The sequence below is a fragment of the Epargyreus clarus genome, unplaced genomic scaffold, assembly GCF_041222505.1.
Source record: "Epargyreus clarus isolate Ecla_fem2 unplaced genomic scaffold, WU_Ecla_fem_2.2 ptg000004l, whole genome shotgun sequence".
In the NCBI taxonomy this organism is placed as follows: Eukaryota; Metazoa; Arthropoda; class Insecta; order Lepidoptera; family Hesperiidae; genus Epargyreus; species Epargyreus clarus.
Window position 1 is genome coordinate 7,708,377 of NW_027332212.1, and position 27,772 is coordinate 7,736,148.

Sequence of the window (27,772 nt, forward strand, 5' to 3'; positions counted from 1 at the left end):
GTGACTAAATACGGATATTAATGTAGTTTTACAAGGTAATGCGCCCTATTACTGTTACTTACATAAACTGTTTTACGTATATGTTTCTGTTTAAATAATGTTTTATGGAATATGTAACCACTTATATACAGTAGATTTTAAAAGAGTGTATTAGTCTTAATTTACTAATAAATATAAAGTCTCCTAATAAATAGTTTAATACATCGTTCATATAGTTGTTTCATAAGAAGTTTTAAAAACTAACACCATACACGAATTAATTACCCCAATACTTTCTACTGAATTTGAATATTATATCATTCGACATAACTCATTAAGACTTATTTTAATAAACGAGCCTACAGAAAAATTATAAAAAGGCTTGCTCTGTACGTTGTAAGTTGTCTCATATAAAACACGTATAAGACAACCACAGACGCTTAAAGTTTGGAAACTTTATGCCTAAACATACAACGTTAATGTTTCACAAAAGCAACTTGGTAGCTGGCTGCTTCATTAAATCCTAATGATACGCTAATACAGTTTAGAGATAATTTATTGTACTTACATTAACGCAGGACAATGAAGCTGGTTCTATGCGCATGACGTTCATTGTACTTGCCCATAAATTAGCTTTCGCTTGGTTATTAACTTCTAAACTTTAAAACTAATAAGCAAGTTTAATTTGTTTAAGTATACGAAAGCGCTCCACGATGTATTGTATTATTTTAGCGCTGAGAAATCAAGTTTAGATTTTAATGTGTTTATACTTGGTCTTAATTGAAAATTTCGCCCTAACAAGAGTAATTCAAGAATTTATTATTATATGCTAACCATATATTATGCAGTCTTAGCGAGATAAATTATTCTTAGTATATTTTCAGCATAAAGGATAGAAAAAAATATGGTTTGCAAGAGAGTAATCTTCTCAAAGAAAATGATGAAATAGAAAGCTTAGGTTCACATTAAGTATGTAGGTAGTGCAATAAAAGTACAACGATTATGGTTGTAAGTTCGGTTAACAAACAATGACATATCACACTTAAATGACTAACGACAGAAACAAAAGCAAAACATCAAACACAAGATGTTTGCGATTGCATTTTCAAACAAAAAGCACAATACCTGGTGGGGAGTATAGGGGCTAGGTGCCGCAGCGTAGGGCTGCGGTTGGGGCGGCGGGTAGCGGCAGGGCTGCGGCGCGTACGCCGCCGCCCACTGCTGCCCGCCGCGGAACTGCGCGCCCGCGCTCGCCATGCGCGCCGCGCACGCGCCCGCGCCTGCGCCCGCGCCCGCGCTCGCGACCGTCACCGCGTCCGCGCCCGCGCCGCTCAAGGAACGATAACCGCCGGTGCTCTGCAAGTAAGGAAACCTTTTTTCTCACACTAGTTTCGGATTTATTGCAGGTATAGCCTAGTGCTTGAAACTCTCAATCAAAGGGTCCGATCGGGGATCATTAACATGCATATGAATTTTAAATACGCGTATCAAAAGTTATTAATTATTATTTGTCATTACCGCAAGGGGAAACAGCGCGAGATAACCTCATTGATATATGAAGTTTACCCATTCGCACTGCTTCAACACTGTAGACTATGGCGCGGTGAACTATGGTTTAAACCATGAGTCTCATCGCAGTGACACGCATTGAGAGGAGACCCATGCCCAGCTGAGACAATAATGAGTTTACGCCGACGAGTTTTGAGTACTTAAACAATCGCATGTCATTGGCTAAATTAGCTGAGTCGTTTCCAGAATTAAAACTAAATAGGTATGAATTATTTTCTACGGATATTAAACAAAAACAGGCATTTTGTGTAATTTAAACGTTTTAATAATTTTACGAGCTATTTAAAAGTAATTTTAGGGCAATAAATTTAACGTTAAACTAGGCCCTATAAACACCAAGACATTTACAATTATACAACTAACATGATGGAAATATCTAAAATGCCTAACTAATTGCAAAACACAGATCTTACAGAGCTATTCATATTACAGTAATAATCACTACGTCATAGCATTAAGTTTGTGGATATTAACCTAAATACTTTTGACATTAAACTGCAGCCTCTACTTATTTATTGCAATAGCGGTAATGTGCACCTATTGCAGACATTACCGTCGAGTTGTATGAAGTATAAAGTATATACTTATATATACTTTACCCCGAAGCATGTACCGCTTTGAATAGCTTTACTTTACGATTACTGCTAAATAACATCCGTAAACTCACAATTGAACCGTGTAATCTTGTACCGTGACAATCCAAATTTTTAAACATCGGTAATACCGAAAAATGAAAATACTTTTTCACTCAAATCGACCGTATGTACGGACATGCTCAAAAATAACATTAAATTTATTCCTGCTTCATAGCTTTCGCTTCCATTAAGAGGTTTAAAAATATTAATGGATATATCTACATACAATTGAAGTATTTATCACAAAACATGCCCATGCATATCGCTTGTCTGATAAAACAGAGATAGCGGATAGCGGTAAAGTTTACATCATCGCACACATGATGCGGTGATGTGTACCGCACACGATACGCGAACATTTTTTTCGTTCAGCAGGATCCAATCGTGTTGCATCACAGCTGACGTAGACATATGACTACGAGAGATTGGCATCTAATGTGTGCCGAGAGCCGTGACGAGGCATGTCTGTACTTTCGCAACCGTCTGGCCTACCTACCGTACGAACACTACATACTCGTACAGTCATACATACGATTGCTGTAGATTTCTATTTGCTTTAATAATCTTCCATTCGACTTCCGCGCAGACATGTAAACAAAGACGCGAAAATGATTTTTGTATTTACATACCCGATTCTATTGGAGTAAGTAAATATATTTACATTACTGTACATTCGCCATTCCTATAGATTTGACTCACAATGCGTTAGTGTAGCTAATATTTGTTATTCTCACTGAGTGCGTTCACCGAATATGAGATTTATATTGGCAATAACAATGTATAATTTCGCCCCACGGACCCCATCTTCGGGTTTAATTATTTGAGTCACGGAATTCGTAAAACGCCCAAGAAAGCTTGAGGGATCAAGTTCAGTTTTCGTTTTTTGGAATAAATGCTCATTCTTTTATAAATATTTTTTGCTACCGTATGAACTAGGTGAGTGGGGCGATAAGCTGACAATCCGCTTATAGTGTGTGGGTCTACCGACTAAGGAATTAAGGTAAAATAAACTAATGATGGTCTCTGTTGTATCCTTGAACTGGGTTCATATCGATCAATAGAACATCATAGACGTGGCTTCACAATAGAACCCGCATTTAAAATCCAACAGCGTGACAAGTAGGATCCGTTAATGCTTTTATTAATCGAGGTTCTATGGTGATTTTTATATTAATGATGACAATTGACTTATATATAAGTCGGCCGTCTTAGTCCCCAACGTGATCAGGCTTCAGCTACATAGAAACCGTGTTATGTATAGAATTGACTATATATGTTTATTGACGGCTATGTCTGCTTTCCATCAGGTTGACTGCATCCTCATTTGTTACTTTAATCATCACCATTCATTGTTAAATTCAATAAATGAAAAAGTTTTCATCATAAAATATAAATTAAGTAGGTACCTATTATTTTTGTAATTTAACTTTAATAGTCTTTATAACTAAAATGCTCATTTTCCAAATAACTGCAATTAATACGCCTGCATGCTATTATGCTGACTTATCTATATGCTCCTATTTTGTAATTATACATACGTTGTGGAGGTCTCGATGATTAAGTCAATTACCTTTAATTGTGCTCATTGTTTCAATGCTTGAATACTTTCCAAATTGTGTGATACTCTAAGGCTGTGTGGGAATTTACTCACGAGTTTATATTACGTTTCAAGGCATAATTATTTTACTTCGGACAGGTGATATATTGTGGTGCAGAAGATGTGCATTCGTGTTCAATTATATTGTAATTGCAAAGGTTCGAATGCTTGTTTCCAACGTCCAGTTTGTTTTTTTTTTAATATATATTTTACAGATAATCAATTGGATGTTTATTAAAACAATAATACGTGTAGTCTTTTATTTTCCGTTTAAACGTTTCTATTGTAATTTATAATCAAAACAATTATGAGTATAAATTACAATTACAATTTCATGAAGTTAATTGCAATAAGTAATTTTATAATGTAATTTTATAATGTAACAGATTTTAAGGCTGCGGTTAGAAGTGGATTAATTTTGTATAATAAGTAGAGAAGATTTAGTGAGTGACATAAGTTTTTATGTGTAAAGGTTTAAAAGGTACTAATTGTTATCCCTTGTATTTAGGTAATTTCGTAGCGTATGGTGTACGGAGATAAGAGATGCTATGTAGGTTTTAGCCGGGGCCAGTATTTCCACAGTGGTAGGTATATAGGTTACAGCGTATAGTAAGTAAGATAGGTATTATCTCTCGCTCAATATTTAGCGTTTGGTAGCGTTATCGTCGGCGTCGGAAAGTCGCGACGCCTTCGTCCTGACGTCACGTCGGCCGATCATTTCTTATTCAAGATATGTATTTGAAGGACATAATTATACTAAATCTTAGTTTTCTTATATTCCCACGCTTTCCCAAATGCGGTTTCGAGACCGGCTTAAGCCTTAGAAATTTAATAAAGGGCATTCCTTAAGAATAAATGATTGTACTTATTCGTATATAATAAGGAATATCACAGATTCTCTAGCGAGGTTCAAATATTATTATTACTGCCTGGGGTTCTGCCTATTGTATGAAATTTCATACACTTTTCTAAATAAATTTAATAATTCGCTTTTAAGTAAATGTTGTAAGGGAAAATCGTTGGTTACCTAATCCAAAAATGTAGGTTTATTCAAATATATGTAGTCTTGAAAACAACTTTAATACTAAGTCTGTCTTAATTTGATAAGTCATGTTGCAAAGACTTTTATGTCACTTATAAAACTATTTATTCGAACTAAGTGTGAACTTGTTAGGTTTAATAAGAAAAGCATACATAGTACAGTGCCTGTCGTTTAATCTTCATCTTTGCGTAAAGTGTTCCCACCGGCGACGCGGCGTCGCGACGCACTCGCCGACGTCACGGCGGTCGATCATTCTTTATTGATGTACTTACTACATTTATTGAATTTTGACTTCAAGACTAGCTTCTCATCCCAAGTTATATATTACATGCTTGGCAAGGGAGATGAATTTATCAAATAGTTCGGAAACTCCATTCAAGAACCTTCTGCTAATAGCTTTGGTTGTCCTAAATATGTATGGGTAATTTACATACGCATTTGTAATGTTTTGTAAAAGCACATATATCATGTTTACTTGACCTTGCTGTAACTTGTTAGATTTTCAAATAATTTGATGGCAAACGACAAATATACGTACATAAGTCAACCGTTTTCAAAATAAGTCAAAAGTCGGAAAAAGAAAAAACATTTGTAAAATACTATATTTCCTATATTTTCCTTATTATGTATTGTAAAAAAGAAAATATTATTTTTCTCTAAGGTTTTCTACCTTGAAAAGAATAGGTAGGTAAATTTAGTCTACATCACAGCAACATAAATTTCAACTTCAATATAAGTGAATTATATATCCGGATGTCGTTTCTATAGCAGATAATAGGTTTAGGTTAAAACAGTTAAAGTTGACACTTTAAAGGCGGGGGTGTAATAAAAGGCATCCCCGAGCGCTCTCAACCTCAGCTCGTGTAGAGATTTACTTAGTGGCCACGGACCAATTTTACACTCGCATGGCTTTATTTTATTGCTTATTCCCGCTCTTGGGTAATTTTCACGTGCTATTTTATATTTTATTTTATTATTAGAAATGGATTTATGTTAAAATGGAAAAGGAATCGTTTCGTGTCAAAATGTGCTAGCAATTTTCGTGGTTTGATTGTGGCGGTGGCGGTGTTAATGTCATAACTAATTTTACCTCATAGTAACAGGTTAAATAGTGGGATTAGTTAGACTGACTTACACGAAACTTATCCAATTAGTGATCAAAAGTAGCAACAATATTGGTAACTAGCTGACCCGGCAAACTTTGTACTGCCTCAAAATCTATTTATCAAAAATATTTCATATAAAATATAGCCTATGTTACTCGTGGATAATTTTGCTTACGAATGGTGAAAGAATTTTTAAAAACGGTCCAGTAGTTTTTGAGTCTATTCATTACAATCAAACAAACAAAGTTTTCCTCTTTATAATATTAGTATAGATAATGGTAGTAACATAATTGGCTTCAAATACGACTTAAGTAGTTTTGCATGATACGAGCAATTTAATAAGGGAAATAAAAGAAGAAATAATAATTAACGGAGTAATGAAAGTTCTACAACTGACTTACATATAACGACCATATAAGTCCTCAGGACTGGTGAGAAATCTGTGAATTCTGTGATTGGCTTCAGGTAGAACCTCCTTTCTATATACTTACAGATGGGCGTCAGTGACCATTTACCTACTTCAGCCTTATAAAATAAAATATTTTAAAAAAATATTTTAGCTTTACATAGCATTTCTTATACTATACAGAACATAGGTTGCAAGCTGTTATTTAAGTTACCAACGTACTATTTTTTAAATCTTAAAATACATTTCCGTTTCTGACATCTCTGCTCCTGAAGCAGAAAATCGGTTTACTGCGAGACAGTTAAAGTTGACACTCTAAAGGCTGAAACGTAATAAAACCGATCTCGGGGGCACTCTCAACTTGTGGAGCTAAAATAGGTATCAACTACTAATGTCGCATTAGCTAACGGCCCTTTTTACTTCAAACTGTATTTAAGACAAGTGACATATACGTATTTAAGAAAAAAAAACATTAAAAGCTAGAGTAAAAGTGTATAATACTGATAAGCTTCATAGTTAAACATGATTAATGGTCGTAACTTTTGTGCTTCGACAGCATATGCACCACCGTTATGGTTATTATTAATGGTTAGTAAATCATGTTTAAACTCTGTCCTCGGGAATCAGGGTTTTGTTGTAGTTGAAGCTGGTTACATTGATTGATAAAGGACAGAGATCAGTAAAAATCAGGAAGACTTTATTCTTATTACTAGATGTATATATCAAAAATCTCATTAACAAATTTACAATGTGAAATTTCTTCGTTTCAGGCACCTTCCAGTTTCGAGAAGAGATCAGCGGTAAGTTTGAGAACCCCGCGTTTGATTACTTATTATCGTCACGGCAAAGCTTCTTGGCATTTTTAAATGAAATATGTTAAAGCAAGCGCCCCTTTTATTTATTTTAAAGAAAAGGTTGCCACCGCACTAGTTGGTTCGTATATAAAGTTTATTGAATGTCTAATTGTCTACGCATCATTAATACTATCACGCGTCGCATATCACAACGTATTGTACTTATGGTAATTAAAATACTGTTTGATGTCATACTTGAATGATGCTCATTTCTCTGGCGACGCGGTGTCAGCCCGCGGCGCTGACGCAGTTGGCACATGCAAGAGTACATATTGTGATATACATACTGTCTTGTTATATAAATGGCAAACAACATACGACTGTATATTTGACATATTTTTGAAGATAGAGGCGCCACTGCCACACCTATTTGTGGCTATACTTAGTGTTTTAGACTTCTGGTTTGAGGTTTGTTCTAGACTTATACAGCGTTTGAACTTAGTATGACTAAGATAATAAGATAAGCTATAAGATAAGCCACTTTTTACCGCTTTTGCTAAAACATATCTGTCATAAGATAACCTTTTTTAGCTGTTTTGTAATTTTTGACGACTTTCGGGAAGTCGCAAAAAATATATGTTTTGGAATTGACAAAAAAGTCACAAACAAAGGAGTAAGGTAAAAAATGAATTGTTATATTGTTCTTTCATATTTACTTTTATATGTATTTATCGTATCTGTATTGGAGTTCAGACCTTGCACAGCAGGCTTTGGTAGCACAATACCACTTTACTACTTACTAGCTAAGAATACAATATAGAAAGAACATCCATGAACTTTTTACTTTGAAGATAACTCTGTGTTGCTTTAAACAACGTTGTATCTTTTGTTCGATATTTTCTTTATATAGGTGAATGGTAGACCGAAATATTGTCGTTGGCCTTAGCTTAAATCTAATTTTATTATACCTATATGAATTAATACTTTAAGATATAGTATAACGCAAATGTTATTTTTGAAAGTAATAAAAGATAATTAATAAAAAGAAAATATTTTCAATGCGTGCGACTGCGTTTTGTCACGTAATATAGAAACAAATACATACGAAATTCATATGTTTAAGTGCAACAATAACGAAGTTTTGTTAGGTGGAAAAACACGCTGAAACCCTTCTTGTAGTTATACATTACTGCGTGCATTGTCGAAATTTGGTAACGCACTCCGTGCTTATAGATTAGATTGTGAAAAATTTTGCACATTCAAAACTTGAACAACTTATATGTGAAATGTAGTTTAAAATCTTTCCGTAGATAAAACTACATTGCTGTAGAGACGTGGTTGGAAATTCACAAGCGTGACGTGACTGCATCATTACAGAGGCGGTATTGGAATGACGTTGCAGATTGGTGGTATTATCTAGATATATTATTTTCTTCTATCAAATTGAAGTAGCAAATGATGATGCACTTGATGGTAAGTGGCCACTGCCGAAGAACATCTATAATAACTAAAAATAGGATTGCTGTCCAATTTGAAGGCGGTCATACTTTTCTTTGAAGAGTACCTAAGTTGGTACGATTCGCGTATTTCTGCCTAATCACTTGATAAACTATAGCTGTGCTTAACATTAAAGCCAGTAGGTAATAGGTGTGGCGAGGGTGTCACCACGAACACACCACGTACACTTCTCCCACCTTTATGTTTTTATTCAGCTTTATTCAGCAGTTTTTGTCGTATTAGCGGCACATTTGTATGCAATTCGTGCCGGCTGTACGCATGCGAGATTAGCGCGTTGTATAAAAACAGTGGTAGCCCAGTGGAATGAGTTCCGACCGCCCACGCTGACGATCTAGGATTTGAAACAACGGTACGGATCTCTGACATACAGTGTAGGACATCATAGTAAAATATATCTATGTACATCTCATTTCTAACGCGTTCTCAAAGAAGCGTAAAGTCTATCAATCACACTGGACCAGCGCGAAGGACTTTGTTTTAAACTTTTTCATTTAGACAATACATCCATTCTCAGCAATAGCACAGATAAGGATGGATACATACCTAAAAATGTGTTACGTACATTGATTTTACAGATAGCGGATCCAATTGAAATAACCACGATATTTAAAAGGGCTTCAAACAATAGAAACGAATGAAGGATGAACTCGACATCGACTATTAAGTTGGGGAACAATCGATGAGCTTCAATGAGCAAAGGTTAAAATTGTCGTACAGGCAACTGATAAAGCGCTTCAATTCACTGATTGCTCTGTGGTCGTGGGTAACATTGTTTAATTTTTAACATTTTGTGTAACGTATGAGCTTTCAATTCGCGTTTGGTATAAGCTTTTTTACTTTACTACCAGAAAATCAATTACATAAAATTATCAATGTTTCTGTTAAAGCCCTCAATAATTATAGTCTTTTTAGAAGATTTGTCTTAAGAAATTAAAAAAATAACAGATTTAACCTAGTTTTTTCTAAAAACTTAGGAAGGATGCTGAGGATAGTTTTTTGAAACTTAACGATGGAAGTTATTCATTTGTAAATACATAATCGACTCTGAACGTTCCATTCAAAATTATATTATTATGGCCATGGTTCTTCATTAATTTCCTGTCAAAATGTTTTAATAAATCCTTCATTGTAATAATATTTCCTTTTAGAAAATCAATTCATGACAGACATCAGTGAATTATCTCTATCTGAATTCCTTACATCACTATCATCACTAGGTAGTATGTACGTAGTACGTAGGTACATACTCGCTGCGTGATTAAACAGTTTCCGCCTCGCCGTTACTCCATTTTGTCTCGCTTTCATTTACACGAGGATGAAACAATTGTTCTGCAAACGGTTATTCGTATTCCCTGTTCTGTAAAAGGTTTTATATTTTACATTTTAAAACGCACGACGTATCACAAGCTGGAGAACATACATATTATATACACGCGAGAACGGGTACATACGTTAAGTTACGTACATTACAGTACATTATTTTGAATACTTTATATTTGAATTTCGAATAATTGCTGGTTACGCAAAGATATTGGTTGAAGAGAAGCACGACAAGAAAGTGAAAATCGTATAATTGGTGAGACATGACTGCAAAAATTGAAATGTTTACACAAAAATTGTAGTTTCATGAAAATATGTGAAAATGTTATAGTTTAAAATATATTTATGAAATATACCGACCACTTTATATAGTAGGTATTTATACTTATTGAAAGTTTATTAAAAGTCTTCCAATTATTGTGTAACATTAGTTATTGCGTTACAATAAAGAATAAGCTCTTTTACCTAAACTCGGAGGATATGCAGATACTCATAATTTAAGTACATTTAACCAGGAACCGAAATCAAAAATGAAAGATATTTCAAGTAAATCTTATCTTCATTTTAACAGGACTTTATCGGAAAGGCAAACTATTTATCTTCACAAATGCCAGTTCGCTATAAAGCACGTAACAGTATAGACAACTTCCTGTATTCTGTGGCTCGGCAAGGCATTCCGCGACGTCAGTGGTGCACTAACGTGTGTACGGTACAAAAATTCCTTATATACTTGACGTTAATGCGTCGTTGTGAAGCGCCATGTTTTAATGACACTTTTCCGGGATAAGGCATTTAACTATATAGATTATATGGTGGATAGATACGCTTCCTTCCTAATTAGGTATGTCGCTTCGCTTTTCTTATATCCTAATTCCTATAAGAAGAAATACTTTTAAAGTTTTTACGCAATGCCATAACAGTTAATTTGATGTAAAACAAAATTTGTGTGACACATGTTGACAGATAAACACCGATTCGTAGAAAAACGGGAATCATTTACATACATTTTTTATGAGCTACACTCGTTAAAGCGTTTCCTTCACCGTTAGTTTTCTGCACTGGTCAAACACGTTTGACATTGACACTGACAGTCCCTGTTCTCCGCGACGAATGGCGGCACTAGCGACGCACACTAGCGCGCTCTATCGGTATGTGTGTCATCTGTGGCGTAGTGGCGCGGAATGCGGCCGCGTCCTTCGTGCACGCCGGTTCATTTGCACACAACCGCACCGTTGGCCAGACAGACAGACTTTATAGCTTCCCAATTTATCATTTGATATCGACGAGCCGTTTTATAGCTCTACCGGTGCCTCACTCGCGGTTTCATCGGCCATTGTTCGGTGATTGCTGTTTCCAGAACCATGTCTATTGAGAGTGTATTGTTGGTTTAGATAATAGACTAGCTTTCAGATCATAAATAACCCATTAATGTGTTGTTGTATCTAGTAGCAATCAAAATTGTACCTATGTGTAGTCAAAATGAACCAGAGAACATAATTATTTATTTAAATTGCAAATTGTTCGATTTGCACGAGTAATTTGTTGTCTAACTTAATGATTTAAATAAGTTCACCTAAAATACTACAAATTAAATATAGAAAGCAATGCGCAATTAAAAAAAGAAAAGAACTATCGTAGCATTTATATTTCGAATACGTGAATCTATAATTAAAGTGTTCCATTTTAGTCTGCATATTATTATTTAAATGAACAGTAGTCTTTTATCATTATTGCAATAACAGAGGTCAATAAACTTTGCAATCTCGTGTTGTACTCACGTACAATCTCTACAGAAATGCGCTTGCGATTTTTACTAGTTGAGAACGCAGTTCCCCTGCATGCAATGTGCACTGCGGAGCGCAAGGGAGATTTATTACGCGCCCGTGGGCAGAAATCTGCAATGGTTTCGCAACCACAGTAAGAATGAGTCTGTGAGCATCGACCAATACATGAATACGGCACATTATAAAAATTCTTTGTCAGAGCTTTATGCTTCCTTCATATATAATGAGCTCATTCCAATAAGGCATTATGTTTTTGTGTGGGTTGTAACTTATGAGCAAGTTGCAATACAATGTAGGTAAAGGTAGTTTACGAGTAAGTAATTACAGAAATATTTGCGTAAAACTGTTGGAACGAAACGAAATTCAATTAAAGTTTCAGTGAGCAGAAACGGCTTGAGTTGTTAAGCTGACTAGCAATCAATTTTCCTGCACTTTATATTTACCTACATCTACCCGTTTTTAATATTTTTTCAAGAGTTTTAATCTCGTGCAAAAGTGGTTATTACTGCTCTTAGGCACATGTAGACGATTCCAATTTTGTTATAAAAGATTAATGCAGCATGCGTAATAAATGAATGCATAATAAACGAACGTACACTTCACCTGTTGTAAGTAAGTGGTTAAAAACAATAAACATCTTTAACTAATTCTGTATAGAATAACGATTCTACCTGAAGCCGACCACGGGTTCGTTGCGGCTTCTACTTGAAATCAATCACAGTTATGTTGCTGTTCTTTAGAACTTACTTGAAATTACTAATATGTAGGTATATACCTATCTGTCAAAACATATCCTTAGTACACATTATAATAAGTTGTTGCAGCCGAACGACGAATAGGTTTATCATCGTCAAACAAATATCCAATAGAAAATAGGGATTTAATATCAGTGCAATCAGTATTTTGGATACTATAAACTAAGGTAGCTTAATGCATAGGCACCAACTTTACTCTTCCTTTTGCCACGCCAGAGCCGGTTGAAAAATAAAGGATACTTCTCTTTTGCATCAAAGCAACGCGGAATCCGTTTAAAAGTTGAATTATATGGCGAGAATAAACGTATCCGTTCCTTTGAACACAGCTGGCTAGCGCTCTATCTTGTTAGGGTTCCGTACCCAAAGGGTAAAAACGGAACCCTGTTACTAAGACTTCGCTGTCTGTCCGTTTGTTCATCTGTCACAGGGCTCCATCTCTGGAGCCGTAATAGATAGACATTTGACATTTTTACAGAACATGCATAGCCGTTATAACAAAAAATACTAAAAATAAAATATAGTTCAATATTACAGGGGGTCTCCATACAACAAACCGGTATTTTTCGGAATTTTCCGATCTAACTGTTAATCCGTACTAGGTAGACAGTTGATTTTTTTACAATCCGTTTACTACTATAACTGCTATTATAATAAATAAAAATAAGAACAACATAACATATTTTAATATGGTTATTTTATAAAAATGAGTAAAATTTAATGAATATTTGGTGGTACAGAAGCCTCCATGTGCGAGTTCGACTCGTACTTGGCGAATTATTATTTTTTGCTTCCCTGTAGGCAATGAGGTTCATTCATTTACTTATACTTGTTTGTTAAAGACACCTCGGCACGTGCTATTGACTCATTATTAAGTTATAAAACTAAGAGGACTGACGTCAATGCGTGACACAATATACCCGACTAGATTCCTGTGAACAATGTTATGTATGTAGTTGTTATGTTAAGTATAAGTAAATTACCTACCCTATAAGTACCTACATTATTTATGCAATATTAAAATAGTAAATAAAGGACGTAAATGTGGAATGTGGATAAATTATTTAGGTACCCATGACATGAGAATCATACTTATTGGTGTTTTATATGTTTATGGTACTACGTTTCGATTACTTTGTGTTTCTGTATGTCATTTATTTTTTATAAAGCTTACTAGGTATTTTATTCCTAAAAATCTAAAAATAGTATTTATATTTCATTGTAACACATTATTGGTCTAATTCTGCTCATCCTGAGAGAAGGCTCGTGCCCAGGACTGAGATAGTAATAGGTTAATGACGACTAACAAATTTTTCCTCGTAAGCTCATTCCTGTCCCACTGCTGGGCACAGGTCTCCTCTCTGAGTGAGTGGAGTTAAACCGCAGTCTACCGCGTTGACGAAATGGCAATTATGAAATAACTTTTAAAATATTGGGCCAAATATAAAAAGATGAACTTTTTGTTAAAAACGTCCTTCTGTAATTGCAAAAAAAATGTACCTTCGGCCGCCATATTTATCTAGAAATCTATATTCAAACGTCGTAGACATCATTTGCAAGTTACGCTTAATGTATTCGGAATTCTACATTGTGAGGTGTTAGTGTGAGAGCCGTATTCAACTGTTGTTACGTATTTAATGCAATAACCATGAGTCACACGCACTACACCTCCTCGCAGGGTGGTAAGGTGCACGAACATAAAAAGACGCTCCTACCTTTGTATTTCTAAGAAAACGCGAAGAAAAACATGGTATAACTCGTGAATAAAATAAAAAGGCGTTAAATTAGCGTTGGTAAAGTTAAACAATGTGGGTGGTGTATAAGAGTCTAGATAAAATAAGGCGAAGATCTAGAAAATGTAATATCGTGTCACTACTTGTTATAAGTATTGAACCACGATTATTTCTAATCATGAAAAACTCTTAGTCTATGTTTTTGACATGGTTACTCACTTTTTCAGACACAAATAATAAAGAAGACACTAGGTTAGACTCTAACAATATTTCATAATTATTACTCATTCGAATGACACATAAACTAGCTATCTATGAAAAACTTACAAAATCGAAGTTTTTAATCGTTGAATAAATCATAAGTATTAAGATTTGTTTTCTGAGTTACAGTTACAATATAATCATAGTGTGTGTTCTGTGACACAGTAAGATTAACGCGTCGTTCGCCACACATCCGTTATGCACTTGCACTGGCTGGCCGGCGCATGTGTATGCGACATGAATCATCCCAGTTACTCATATGTGCTTGTTTGTGGACGCACATCGATAACACGATAGTTATCGTTCGTAGGTAGTGTGCTTTTCTCATTTTAGGGCCTCGAGCTAAGATTTATAGTGAATTATGTGATTTATTTTGGATATTCTATCTGTTTAGAAGTTTTTGAATCGTCCATGATGACTTATTGGATTTGTTAATTCCGACGGAATATTTTATGTGTACGGGATACATTTTTGAGCGTGTATGTACTATGTATATACGGCGCTACAATGACTCTACGAGGCGGAAAGAAATTTCGAATCAAATATTTTAAATGCATAAACATGCAGTTAAGTTCGTATTTGTAAAATCTTACTAAGTAATTATTAATCGTATTTTTTACAAATGAATGAAAAAGAATGTAGTTGTTTTGTATAACCCTGCTGAGGACGCTTACAAAGTGTCAGTTACAATATTTTATTCTATAGTATTACCGGATGGCCGTTATTATTATAAAATAATTTAAAGCTATTGTCCGTGCTAACCAAAACATCAACCGATAAAGGTCTGTGACAGAAGGAAACGTTGTAATCCCTGCCAATTGGGATTACGAACTTACAGCTTTAAATACTTATCTCATTACACGAAGGCACATTCAGTGGGCTTTATGTTGAGTACATAAGTCATAAAATCCGTTGATTTTCTAGTCATCGTTAGTCGATGACGATACAATAGATAATACAGGGTCACATCACAATAGACGGAATAACAATACCTTGGTGTAAGCGGAATGTGACGCATATAGTTATCGATTTCTAATCGTACGCCCACGCGGCTATGAGGAGTCATTTGTTATGTCCGTGAATTTTATTTTAGTATGAACTTCCCTACGTGACTCTATCGTCCGATTGTAAGCCGACCCCCTGGCTAGTCGCTTCTGATTTGTATAGCAGTTAAGCATGTACATTTGTGCTACAAGATTATATGTTGTCAACCCCAGATGGCTACGAGTTCTTATCTGAATTCGATTAGTGAAAGATGCTTCTTACTCCTAAGGACAAATTGCAACGCCTTATATGGTTCTGAAAGGTGCTCTATTTTTACGTATAAGATTAGTAACCCCACACAGACTGAGAGATAGACATTTTCAAAACATGTTTTGTTCGTATTATGAAAATAGATAGGTATTATGAGGTTGGTAATAATGCTTTACAGCATCTCGTAAAACGTTATCATTATTGATGTATATCATTGATAGATTATATGTACTATTTTATGACTATTAGCTATTATGCTACGTGTCTGTATAATTCACCAACTGAAGAAATTTTCGTTCTTAGTTCTTTTAAAGCTAAAATTAAATTTGACCTTATATTATTTGTCCTTATTTTTTTATGTCAAAATAGTTACCTAAATGGTTTGAAGGTGGTAGAACACTTTGTGGTTCGACTTCGGCGGCACCACCACCACACCTATTTCTGCCTCATAACAGCAGTGTTAAGCACTGCTGTGTTCCGGTTTGAAGGGTGTGGTAAAAGAAGCTTACTTTTCCGAGGCGTTCCAGCTTAGTCCTCAGGGGTAGCAGCGCATCTGTGGCTGACTTCAGGTAGAAATTTCCAATCCTATCTGGGGTTGATTACTGATGTCCATGGACGGCAGTATCCACTTACCATCAGGTGGACTGCATGCTCGTCTGCAACTCCCATATTATAAAAAATAAAAAAATACCTAAAATTAGTTTCCAAAGGCCTTCGTACACATGGGTCACAAAGTCTATGTTTGATTATAACGTACAATGTCTGTACCTAAGTGTATATAATTTATGTAATAATATAGAATACGGACATACATTTGCGGTTTCGAGCATCAAAGCGAATCTTATTCTATTTTTGTCCTCGGGCCACGACGGCGAAGTACTATGACAATAATATGAGTATTCTTTGAAGGATGAGTGTAAGTCCTCTTATTGTCCTGCCCTTCGGGACGGGACGAGCCGTCAACAATCCCAGATCCCTTTTGAAACCTGAAATTATATGGCTATTCTGAAGTCACAGGCATAATTATATTTTCTGTGATGCTATGCTCGTTTCCTCCCCAAACAAACATAAAAAAATCTTAAGTTTTATTATGAGACTGTCGCAGTAGGAGGGCTGTATGATTTGAATGCATGTATATTTCTTTGGCACGCTCTAGTATAGAATCAAAAAAATATATTGGCAACAAAGTTAGGAATGTATAAAAATACGAAGAAAAAAATATTTTTCTTCGTGTTCATGATAAAAATTAAGTTTACAACAATTGAAAAAGTAATATAAAGAGCGCGGGAACAAGACCAAAATACAGAATTTAGTTTAAACAATTTAGAATGCATCATGCAATGTTTTTTGGTACATGTGTAAATAAACTGGAGAAACATATAAAATAGTAAAACACACACAGTAAAAAACACAATAATTTTCACATATAAGTACCTTCAATTTTATAAGTTATTGTAGCCGGGGGCAAAAAACATACATTCTTGTACACATTGTAAAAATAAAAAAAGGCTACTGTCAAACATATTTTACTCACTAATTGATATATTGATCCGGATCACTTACGAAAAAACAAATTAGTTCGAAAACGCCAAACAATAAAATAAAGCTCACACGACCTCAGTAGTTTTAAGGCTAATTGCCTTCCCGGAACCCACTTGCATAACATTATAAGACAGAATGGGTGCACATAAAAATATACATTAGTGCATACGAAGTCTAAGTAGCAATGCAGCCATTGTAGCCCAGCAAACATTTTTGGCCGGCGACTGCGAGCGACGTCTTTTATTGCTCCCGGAATGAATGGCTTTTGCGGGATTACTTTTATAATGGTTAATATATTACTAGACTTAAGTAATACTTGCATGTAGGTAGTCAACAGAACCGTTTCAATTTCTTTATGTGGTATCTACGGAGTTTTATTTACCTAACTGTATGTAATACTGTATTTTATTGTTTCCTGAATGTAAAATAGGAGAAAACATTTCATAGAGTTATCATTGTATCGTTTGAAAACATATTTATGCAATAGGGAGTTCTTCTGAAGAAGTTCTATAAACAAACCAGAATAATTGTATCGAATGCGAAATTGAGTAGGTACGGTACAAAGGCCGGTTGACATTGACGATCATTGCAAGCCCCCGTTGTCAGTATACAATAATGGCCGTCGGGTGGGCAATGCACCTCCATGTATAGATTAATTGCTACCCCCAGTCTAACTCCGACCCTCAATTTGGCGAGCTAATTTAATCACCATAGCTCTGACGTACGATCGATTCGTAGGTACCAACGTACGATGATTATGAAATTTTGATATTAAATTGTGGGCTTTAGTAGCAGACGAAACATCTCAAGTATTTCCTGCTTAGGATGTTCGTCTACGGCGGCCATTCCTGCGGATTACCGTCTCGTCTGACTACCTCCGAGAATACACGACATATTAGAATTTCGAGGTATTTACCTTGTCGGCTTACTAAAGTTTGTTGAGGGAAGCGAAACTTAATTTGGTGGATTGTTTGTATGAATTTAAATTTATTATATCTTGTTTATATATGTACCTATATAATTTTATTTTTATAAATATGTTTTGTTTGTTTGTCAGGGCATGCCGTAAAATGTAAAATTTGTGCGTCAGTTCTAATATAATAATTGATATGTTTAAAAATACCGTAAAACCGAGTATATCCAATGAAAATATTACATTTTGATTGGTTGTAAGTACTTGCTCATCTATTATAGAAACTAGATATTGCAACCAGACACTTTGTCAGTTTATGAAATGTAATGATGTTTTAAATTGTAAACTATTTCAAAATACATGCAGTAAGTCTGTCAGATGTATAGACGGAAGTCGTAGAAATGATTGCAACTGAACCAAATGCAAATTTATTAGCAAGTTAGTAGTTAGCAGGCCACACGATTAATTGGTACATAAATCATCCAAGATCCAGTAATTGAGGAATGGATGTTAAGACTTTAATCAGGAAATGTAGCTAAGGAGGTAAATTAATAGAAAGATATATATAGGCTACAGATCATTTTATTTATGTTACACAAGAAAATTGATAGCGTAAAAGATCCATACGACGGCCAAATTTCTCAGAACATTAATCCATTTCAAATACCATTTATTTAGAGGAATGAGCACTTTTATCATGTCTTTACTGATGTTTCAACGCTTTATCTGTGGCGTCCAAAAATATTTTATCTGCAATTAGCATGCAAGCGTTTTGTAGCATGACAATGATTATTTATCAATGTTTGTTATTGTTATTAACTCTTCCGTTCACTCTTTCGTTTCACTTTTTTTAATTTCCCTGTAGGTACGACTCTTGTCAATTTCTTTCCTTTTACTGCTTTTATAATATCCCAACTGCCGGGACCCCAAAATAATGTAAAGAAAAAATGCATTGACTGAATTTCTCAGTTTTGTATAATTTCAGAATAGTTTTATTCTACAAGTATTTACAATATGATAGTGTATCTACTTTTGGTTTTTATGATGGCTATTTCCGTATCATAATTACGTATGTTGTCATTTAAAATTGTACAGACAAAAATATTTTATCTGTAACATTAAGCTGTGTTTTGTTTCATTATCGGTATAGACGTCAAAAATCGATAAGGAAGTACACATGTGTTTACGTGAAAGATCGCACACATGCAGATATTTTATTTATCTGTATTTACGGATAGCGTTTTGTTTAGCGACTATTGATTGTGTATCCGCCTCCCACAATCGGTTGACGCTGTCAAACGCTTAAAACACATAGGCACATGATACGGAATCGGATCGTTACACGTTGCGACGTCGTGTAACGATGCGACATCGCGTCGTGAAAATCTAAGACATACATTAAAAATCATGACGTAGTGAGAATTGGTACTGCAATCCTGCGATACTTTTATCCCACTTCAGAGGGTTATGTTTTGTAAGCGTATGCACATCTCATTCTTTAACACGCTCTACGGCTCGACAAATCTTAACATAAGAGGTATCGTTGTATACGTCTGATTTGTAATACTAATATAGGTTGTTCCTTGTATTATAATTTATACTTTAAATGATTTCCATCATAAAACTATTAAGTAGGTACATCTCCACCCCACGATACGACGCCGCATCGTGTGCATGTGTTTGACCCCTTCGTCTCGACAATCGGTTGTCGGTGTCAACCGTCCATTAGTACTGACCTGGGTGTACGTTGTAGGTATGTACAACAGACGTACTGAGTCCGATTGCTCTGTACCTACCTTCCAAGTACAGACGTAAAGTGAATTTTAGAAGAGGTGGTTAACTCTATTGGTCCATTGGTGTATGTTACAGGTATATAAGTAAGGTAAGTAGAAAACAAGCGAGCACACTATATCTATATGAATATTTAGACATTTATAGTGTTATTTTTATTCAAGATTTGTAAATAGGTTTGCATTAGTGATCTGTAAATTAATTTTGGAGGATTTTAAGTGCGTTAAAGTCTTGTATTGTAACTGTAATACTGAAGCTTCGTTAATTTATGGATAAAAACAAAACAAAACAAAACTAACAAAAAATAAATAAGATAAATATATTGCATTAAACTTATGAAAATAATATCACTCACTACATAAGTGCGTACACTAACAGATTCCCTATTGAAACACCCCTGTAAAATCATTACAGCTGAATGCAGATTAGTGAATCCAACGCTCAGCTCAGTTCGTGTAAATGTGGGGGTGTAGCCTCACAATATGTATTTATACGTTTAAAATCGAAAGTCCCCAGACGAACCCCCGCGGCTAAGTCACGCGATACGCTGGAGTTCGGACAAAATTTGTTAGGCTATTCGTGCGTGTACCCGTTTCGGATATAATTGTTAGGGCTGGATGTTTGTGTGTATTGGAAACAGCAGAGTTTGCATTGCTAACTGGTGTGAAGTAGACTTTGTCGCTATGGATTTTTGTGGATTTTTGAGTCAAGTACCTTTATGAGATGTTGTGTTTTCTTATGTCAATGTCAGACTTTGTTTAGACTTTGTTTATACATATTTTTCAAATTAGAATACAATTTCTTTATAGGGCATAATATGTTTGATGGTGCTGAGGCAATCAAAACATTATGAATTCTGTCGCCTTAATGCATTAGCAATGAATTTTGATCTAGGATTCGGAAGTATAGATTGCGTTCGTTTTAACTTTATGGAACGAATAAAATACTAAAAGGAGTGACTTTATGGAACAAATAAAATGTTAAAGGAGTGCTTTCTCTAAAAGCTGAAAGCTTTAACTAGAGCAGAAATAATGAAGGCGGTATGAAAATAAATTTTAAATGGTCACATACATCCAGTGTTAAAATCAGAAAAGATCTATATTATATGACGTAGTAAAATGATGAAATATCGTTGGAAAAACTTTAGAAATTACACATAATTCTCTAGAGAATGCCCAATACAAATTGTTTTCGCTATCAATAATGAATGTTTGTTTTATCCAAATGTACTTGTTACAGCCCTGTTGAAACGTTTATTGTATTTATGTTCGAATAAAATAGAGTATAGCTCAGCGGTATTTAATTTATTAGCAAAGCTCTTACCGCTACGATCATAAGAGCTTTGAAAGCTCTATAAAAGCTTCCTTCAGGGATTACTTCTTTAGGAATTAGAACTATAACACTTTAATAATGTATAGTCGACTTCTATTTCATATCAAACTCATTTAATCTTGTCATTATATTTAATTAATATTAAACTGCATCTGAACTGTGTTCATAAAATATCAAGGACTTATTATTTCGCTTTAAATTATGTGCTTTATTATAATAACTTGTTTTGTGCGTGTTTCGATACAAGTTTTTGATTAGGAAAATTATACGTTTGTGGTAAGATTACCTGGAATGTTGGAAACCCCAAATCAAAATTACGGGTAAATCGCTACAAAAGCGCATGCTACCCAACTGGCTATATTTAGCTTGTTATGTATAATATTTTAGGAGTTTAGTTATTATTATATATCTTACTGTTTGGCATCTGTTTAATCTCAGCATGGGATAGCTTAAGGTAGGTTTAAAGTACGAGTAATATTTACGTTCGCTAAATGTGGATTTCTAGATACCCTTCAGAGCCTTATACTCGTAGATAACTTTACGACTCTCTCTTTTAGGCAACTCTTTATTTTCACCTTTATATCTTCTTTTATTATTAAAGAAAGTGATAATTTCATTTGTCTGAAAATCACATATTAATCTTTTCGATATTTACTACCCTTAACAAGTGTCAATTTCTATTGGCACTGATTTAAAAGTTTCGGTGCAGAAGACATATTTCATATTACTTTGCTCTTAGTGCTCACTTTACATTCGTCCAAATTGTATTTTACAGAGCCAGCAGCTGGATATTAAGGTTGCAATGTTTGAAGCCTTTATACTAAATCAGGCAAGGGGTGAGTGAGGGAGGGTGCACTTTGATTGATGACGGGCATTGTGCGTACTGCCCATTGTCCGACGAAACAACGGTACCTATGTTCCTTTATCACAATTATCAGAGGGATTTCTGATAATGTTGAGTTTGATGGGATGTCTGTGCAATTATGCTTGATATTATCTTAATGAGCTTTAATTTTAATGTTGTATTTTTAATGAGCTACCATTTCAATGGTTCGGCTTATATGAAAATAATATTCATTTTAAATGGCCTAATCTTTCTTATTCAGAGAGGAGACGAGTGCCAGCAGTAGGACAGTAATGTGTTGATGATCAATGCATTTAAAATATTTTATCGGACTTTCGAAATAAGAGGTTTTCGACTACAGTTTGCGTACATTTTTAAATATCAAAAATAAAATATGAATTTCCGAAAATTTATTGCGAATAAAATCGAGATACAGGAAATATAGGTCCTAATTATTAGCAGCCTATACTTTGTGTACACTCTTGATTTGAATTATTTTTATAGTATGTAAATTTAAAATGACATCCAAAAGTCATTGACACAACCAGCTTATTAATTTGGGCGATGACATTTGCTACTTCCGCCAGGAAATCAAAGACCTTATGCAAAATAAGCTAACAAGTCACTTTACGTTTTAAGTATGGCTAAGCTTTCCGGTTTATAGCTGAACACTAAAAACAAACAATATATACGTGATAGTGTTAACAATTATTTTTTATGACTACAACTAAGAATCAACAACTATGTAGAAGACGTTTACAAACGAATTTGTTTACAGTAATCCTACTACTTGCTGATACAAGATCAGTTGTAAGGTTGTAAAATAAGTAAGGAAGTCGTAAATAGTAATAAAGTTATAATAAAATCGACGAATTACCTACTTTATATTCCTTAACCGAAACAGTACTATAAATTGATTGTTATTATGACGCGGCGTCACTTTTTATTTGTATTCCAAGAACACAACGTTTGGTGTTCTGCTGTTATTAAATCAACGTTTCCATAATTCAAACACAAACGCTGTTCACATTTTAACTCCCAACTCATCCAGACAAAACGTCAAACAAATCCCAATTGTGAAGGAATTGCAAATACAAGGAAAAGTGATTTAATACAAAACACACGCAATTACGAGCTAGAAGAAACAACGGTCCCCGAACAAACAAATGAACTGGAACGTATTTCTCGAGGGTACCCGCCACCAAGTACTGCGTTGTCGTAGACGCGGCATGAAATAGGTTGGAAAATAACTCAGCTCCCGAGGGTTTTGGTGAGATTCAATCGAGTCTGATTCAGAAATTTAGAGTTCGTTTTCCGTACACGAACACGGCAGACAGGTAAGGTGTACACATGTGGGAAAACGAACGAAGCAAAAATTGGAGACACGGAACAGAAAGTCGCTTAATCGCTTTACGCGGTACGTTACCTGCAGACAGGTTCTAAATTTCAATTAAGTCTCACGTTTAAATGCATTCTTGAATCTTGTTTATATGCACATCCACATTGTTGTGTATTCGAATATTTTATGTGAGTATTTCGCATTGTGTTCTGTTTGTCACTGTTGTTATGAGGACAATTCAGCGACATTGGTTTTTAAAATGACCGTGAAGTATACATTCGGAGCACCGCATTTCTGTTTTGTGCTCGTTTCAAAAATTAAAATAACGTAATGGTAGTAGTAAAATTTTAAGAGGTTGATGCAAGGAGTTTGATTCAAGAGAGGATATTTTTAAACATTTACTATGTCTTACATCTTCCAAATTTTTTAAATATTCTTAGGTCCTAATAAAATTATTATTTGTTAAATTATTCAATATCAGGTCATTGCTGTCTCATATATTTTTCACTTTAAATCAAGAGGGGTAGATTCTTGCAAGTTCTACGTTCTTCTTCTTCTTCGCTTCTTCAGTATTTTCGTAATAAAGGGTATCAAGCCTACATTCAATATCATCGCAGTCATCAAATCTATTTCTCTGTGTATATTGCTTGACATTAGAATTCCTAATAATTTAATCCGGAAACCGAGGCCCGATCCTTCCTAAATCGGATAACATCGGCCCAAATAAACGTTCCCAAATCCGATACTTCAATAAGCAAATCCAATAACTAATACTACTTACAATAAACAATAGATAAATAAATATTTGCTAAAGTATTACTAGTTTAACTCTGATTAATTACTTAGAGGCTATGTATCTGTTAGATATCGAATTTATTGTTTGTTATTGATTGGGAATCTTTTTTATGTCCAACTGCTCTGCTCAGACATATTTTCAAAATTGGAAGCGCCTGGAGTAACGTCTGCCAGGAGGACCTCCAATGGGGATAAATATTGATGAATTATTATGAATAGAGTTCAACCAAACGCAGTGATAGCCTAGTGTACTGTAAGTATCTACTCCTTACTATGTGGACACCAAGTAACGTGTATAACATTAACACTCGTTAAATGTTAAACAAATATATACTAACTAGTGGTGCCCGCGGCTTCGCCCGCATTTTAAAGAAATAATATGACATACATAAAACGGAAAATTTGTACCTGCATTGGAATGACAGTGGTGCCATCTGTCGAAAATTGGTCTTACCAACTCCTAAACCCTCGTGGGCTCTTGGACAACAACTTTGCTAAAGATTATCACTTGATCAAATACTTACGATATAAAAATTAATTAAAAAAACCTTTTCCCACGGACTAAATTGTGAATCTAAACAATTCTCAAGTCCCCTTGAACACACACAATAAATTTCATCAGTCCAGTCGTTTAGGAGGAGTTCAGTGACATACACACGCACACAAGAAATATATATATAAAGATATGGTCTACATACATTTTTTTTTTTTTTTTTTTTTATAATATAAGAGTAGCAGACGAGCATGCAGTCCACCTGATGGTAAGTGGCTACTGCCGCCCATGGACATCTGTAATCAACCCCAGATAGGATTAGATATTCCTACCTGAGGTCGGCCACAGATGCGCCGCTACCCCTGAGGACTAAGCTGGAACGCCTCGGAAAAGTCTGTCTCCCTTACCACACCCTTCAAACCGGAACACAGCAGCGCTTAACACTGCTGTTATTAGGTAGAAATAGGTGTGGCGGTGGTGCCGCCGGAGTCGAACCACAAAGGGTTCTACCACCTTGAAAAGATACCGATACATAAAGATGTATACCGATTTTTCTATCCCAATTACGTGCTACGAAACAGCCGATTCAAATTGCAATTGCCTAATCTAATTCCTCTGATACGCGTTCAGATAGATCGCAATACGGCGCTTGAATTCGATGACATCGCTCCAATTAAACGATCATGACGTATTGAGCATCTATTTCGACGCCACAACTGTTGATTAATTATACAAATACGAAATTCTAGGAACAGCTTTCGGATTGACTAAATTCAAAGGATATTGGAAATTTTGAACATAAGAGAAATTTGCGCGACTTCTCCGATTTTGTCTCTAATTTTCGACCAATAGTACGTATTTAATATAAACATTTGACAATTCCAGGTATTTCCAATTTCTTTTAGAGTTAATGGTATTTTTGAGGATCAAAGAATCCTATATTTAGCTTCGTAGTATACGCTAAATGTTTGCCGATTTTCATCAATATTGGTGGATTCGTTGAGCCATAAAACAAACGGACAATATTTAAAATCGGAAGCCTACCTCCACTCGTGTGGCGAATAATGAACTTCGCATCTTCGAACATTCGCATCATCATCTTCGAACTTCGTTCACATTTGTGCAGAGACTAGTACCCACCCAGTATAGAGACAGGATTAAATCACTCATGATAAGTGATGATCGTCACGAATCAACATAATATTATTAAGTAAAGTAGTATTAGTAAGTACTTCAAAAGCAGGGGAATCGATCTGAAATTACGGTTAGATCGATCTGGTAGGTATAATAGGAGAGATGGAGAAATTTCACCTATTTCTAGCATGAAGCGGTTTGTAGGTTTCGGCAAAACATATCGATACTGGTTGATATATGAGGCATCTGTGTTGGTCTTTGAGTAGAACGCTTATTGTATGTGGGTTTATATCTTTTTTTTTTTATAATATAGGAGTAGCAGACGAGCATGCAGTCCACCTGATAGTAAGTGGCTACTGCCGTCCATGGACATCTGTAATCAACCCCATAAAGGATTAGATATTCCTGAGGTCCTGATTCCTGAGACCTGAAGTCGACCACAGACGCGCCGCTACCCCTGAGGACTAAGCTGGAACGCTTCGGAAAAATCTGTCTCCCTTACCACACCCTTCGAACCGGAACACAGCAGCGCCTAACACTGCTGTTATTAGGTAGAAATAGGTGTGGCGGTGGTGCCGCCAGAGTCCAACCACAAAGGGTTCTACCACCTTCACCACATATGGGCGAAAGTCGCTTTCGATTAATTGCATGCTTGTTTGCTTCAATTTACCATAAAAAATATACACACATTTAAACAATCGATTCCAGTTAACAATGTAGTAGATTAGCAACATAATAGAATAAATACTCGCATGCAATATCCCGAACATATATGCTCGATTATCCTATATAATACGAACATAATCCATTTATTCCGTCGGCTGGTTCCGAGGTGTGTGTACACTAATCTCTTTGGTTTAATCGGAACAGATGTTATCTGAATTCTCTGAACGTGAATAAGGGCTTGCAAAATTTATTTAGCGTAACACTGTGGAAATTTATGTAAGACGCAACGAATAAAAAAATATCACAACTACTCAGTACTCATTCATTCAACTCTTTTATGCTACGTAAATATGAAGTTATCAAAAAATCAACGTTTGTAAAAAAAATCATTAATAAAGTATTCTGTCGTATTCTGGTCTTCTTCCGTTCTTGAAATTGAATGAAAATGTTCTAGATCTAGATTTTTAGGAATGCAACTACGACTTCTACTTTAGTCTCAGAGGCTTTCTATGTTCAATACTCAGGTTTAATAACAGACATATTTGATTAGCCTTTCTGCTTCATTTCCAACTACGAGTACCTTGTATGTGGATGTATGTGAATGCTTAACATTAGGTATACTGTATATTCACTTGATATTTTCATTACATAAACAGCGTAATGGATACTGGAAAGAAACGATTTTTTTATCAGGGAACCATTGGTTAGAATAGAAATAGAAAGAGAGATACTTCGTATTTTTTTATAAACTCGGATATAAAATACATTATGTGGATACCTACTATTTATAGTCGAACAAAAAATTACGACCTATTGGTTCTTTATTCTCCAAAATATACGAAAGTTGATTCGTAGCGTCTACCTTGCGACCTTTATAACAAAGAACTGTCTTCAAATGCGACGAAAACTTTGTAGACATCTGTGAGTTGTCAGTATGATTAAAAAGGATTTTAGACGCAGTCATTTTTCTTCTGCGCCAGACTTAATTTCTTACTGCCAAATCTTTAGCTGAAATGAATAAATTACTAGTGATTACGTTGCAGTAAGGGCTCGGTTTGGGCGGTCCGTCGGTCGTCGCCCGGACACCGCACTTCGTCCCGTCAGGGATGAAGAATTATCCCGAATGGAGATTGTATCGAATGACTAAAACTTTCAGCATGTGTGAAAGGTTGT

General features: G+C 35.1%; 1 protein-coding gene across 10 annotated transcripts in view; it reads right to left on the minus strand.

Annotated features, from left to right (window-relative positions):
* shep (RNA binding motif single stranded interacting protein alan shepard) overlaps positions 1–27,772 on the minus strand; it is a 227,470-nt gene that overhangs the window by 26,731 nt on the left and 172,967 nt on the right. For all 10 annotated transcript variants that reach the window (XM_073093082.1, XM_073093084.1, XM_073093079.1 and 7 more), the window contains one exon: positions 1,105–1,335. In XM_073093082.1, the coding sequence (XP_072949183.1) occupies positions 1,105–1,335 (231 nt within the window). The remainder of the gene's footprint in view (positions 1–1,104; positions 1,336–27,772) is intronic.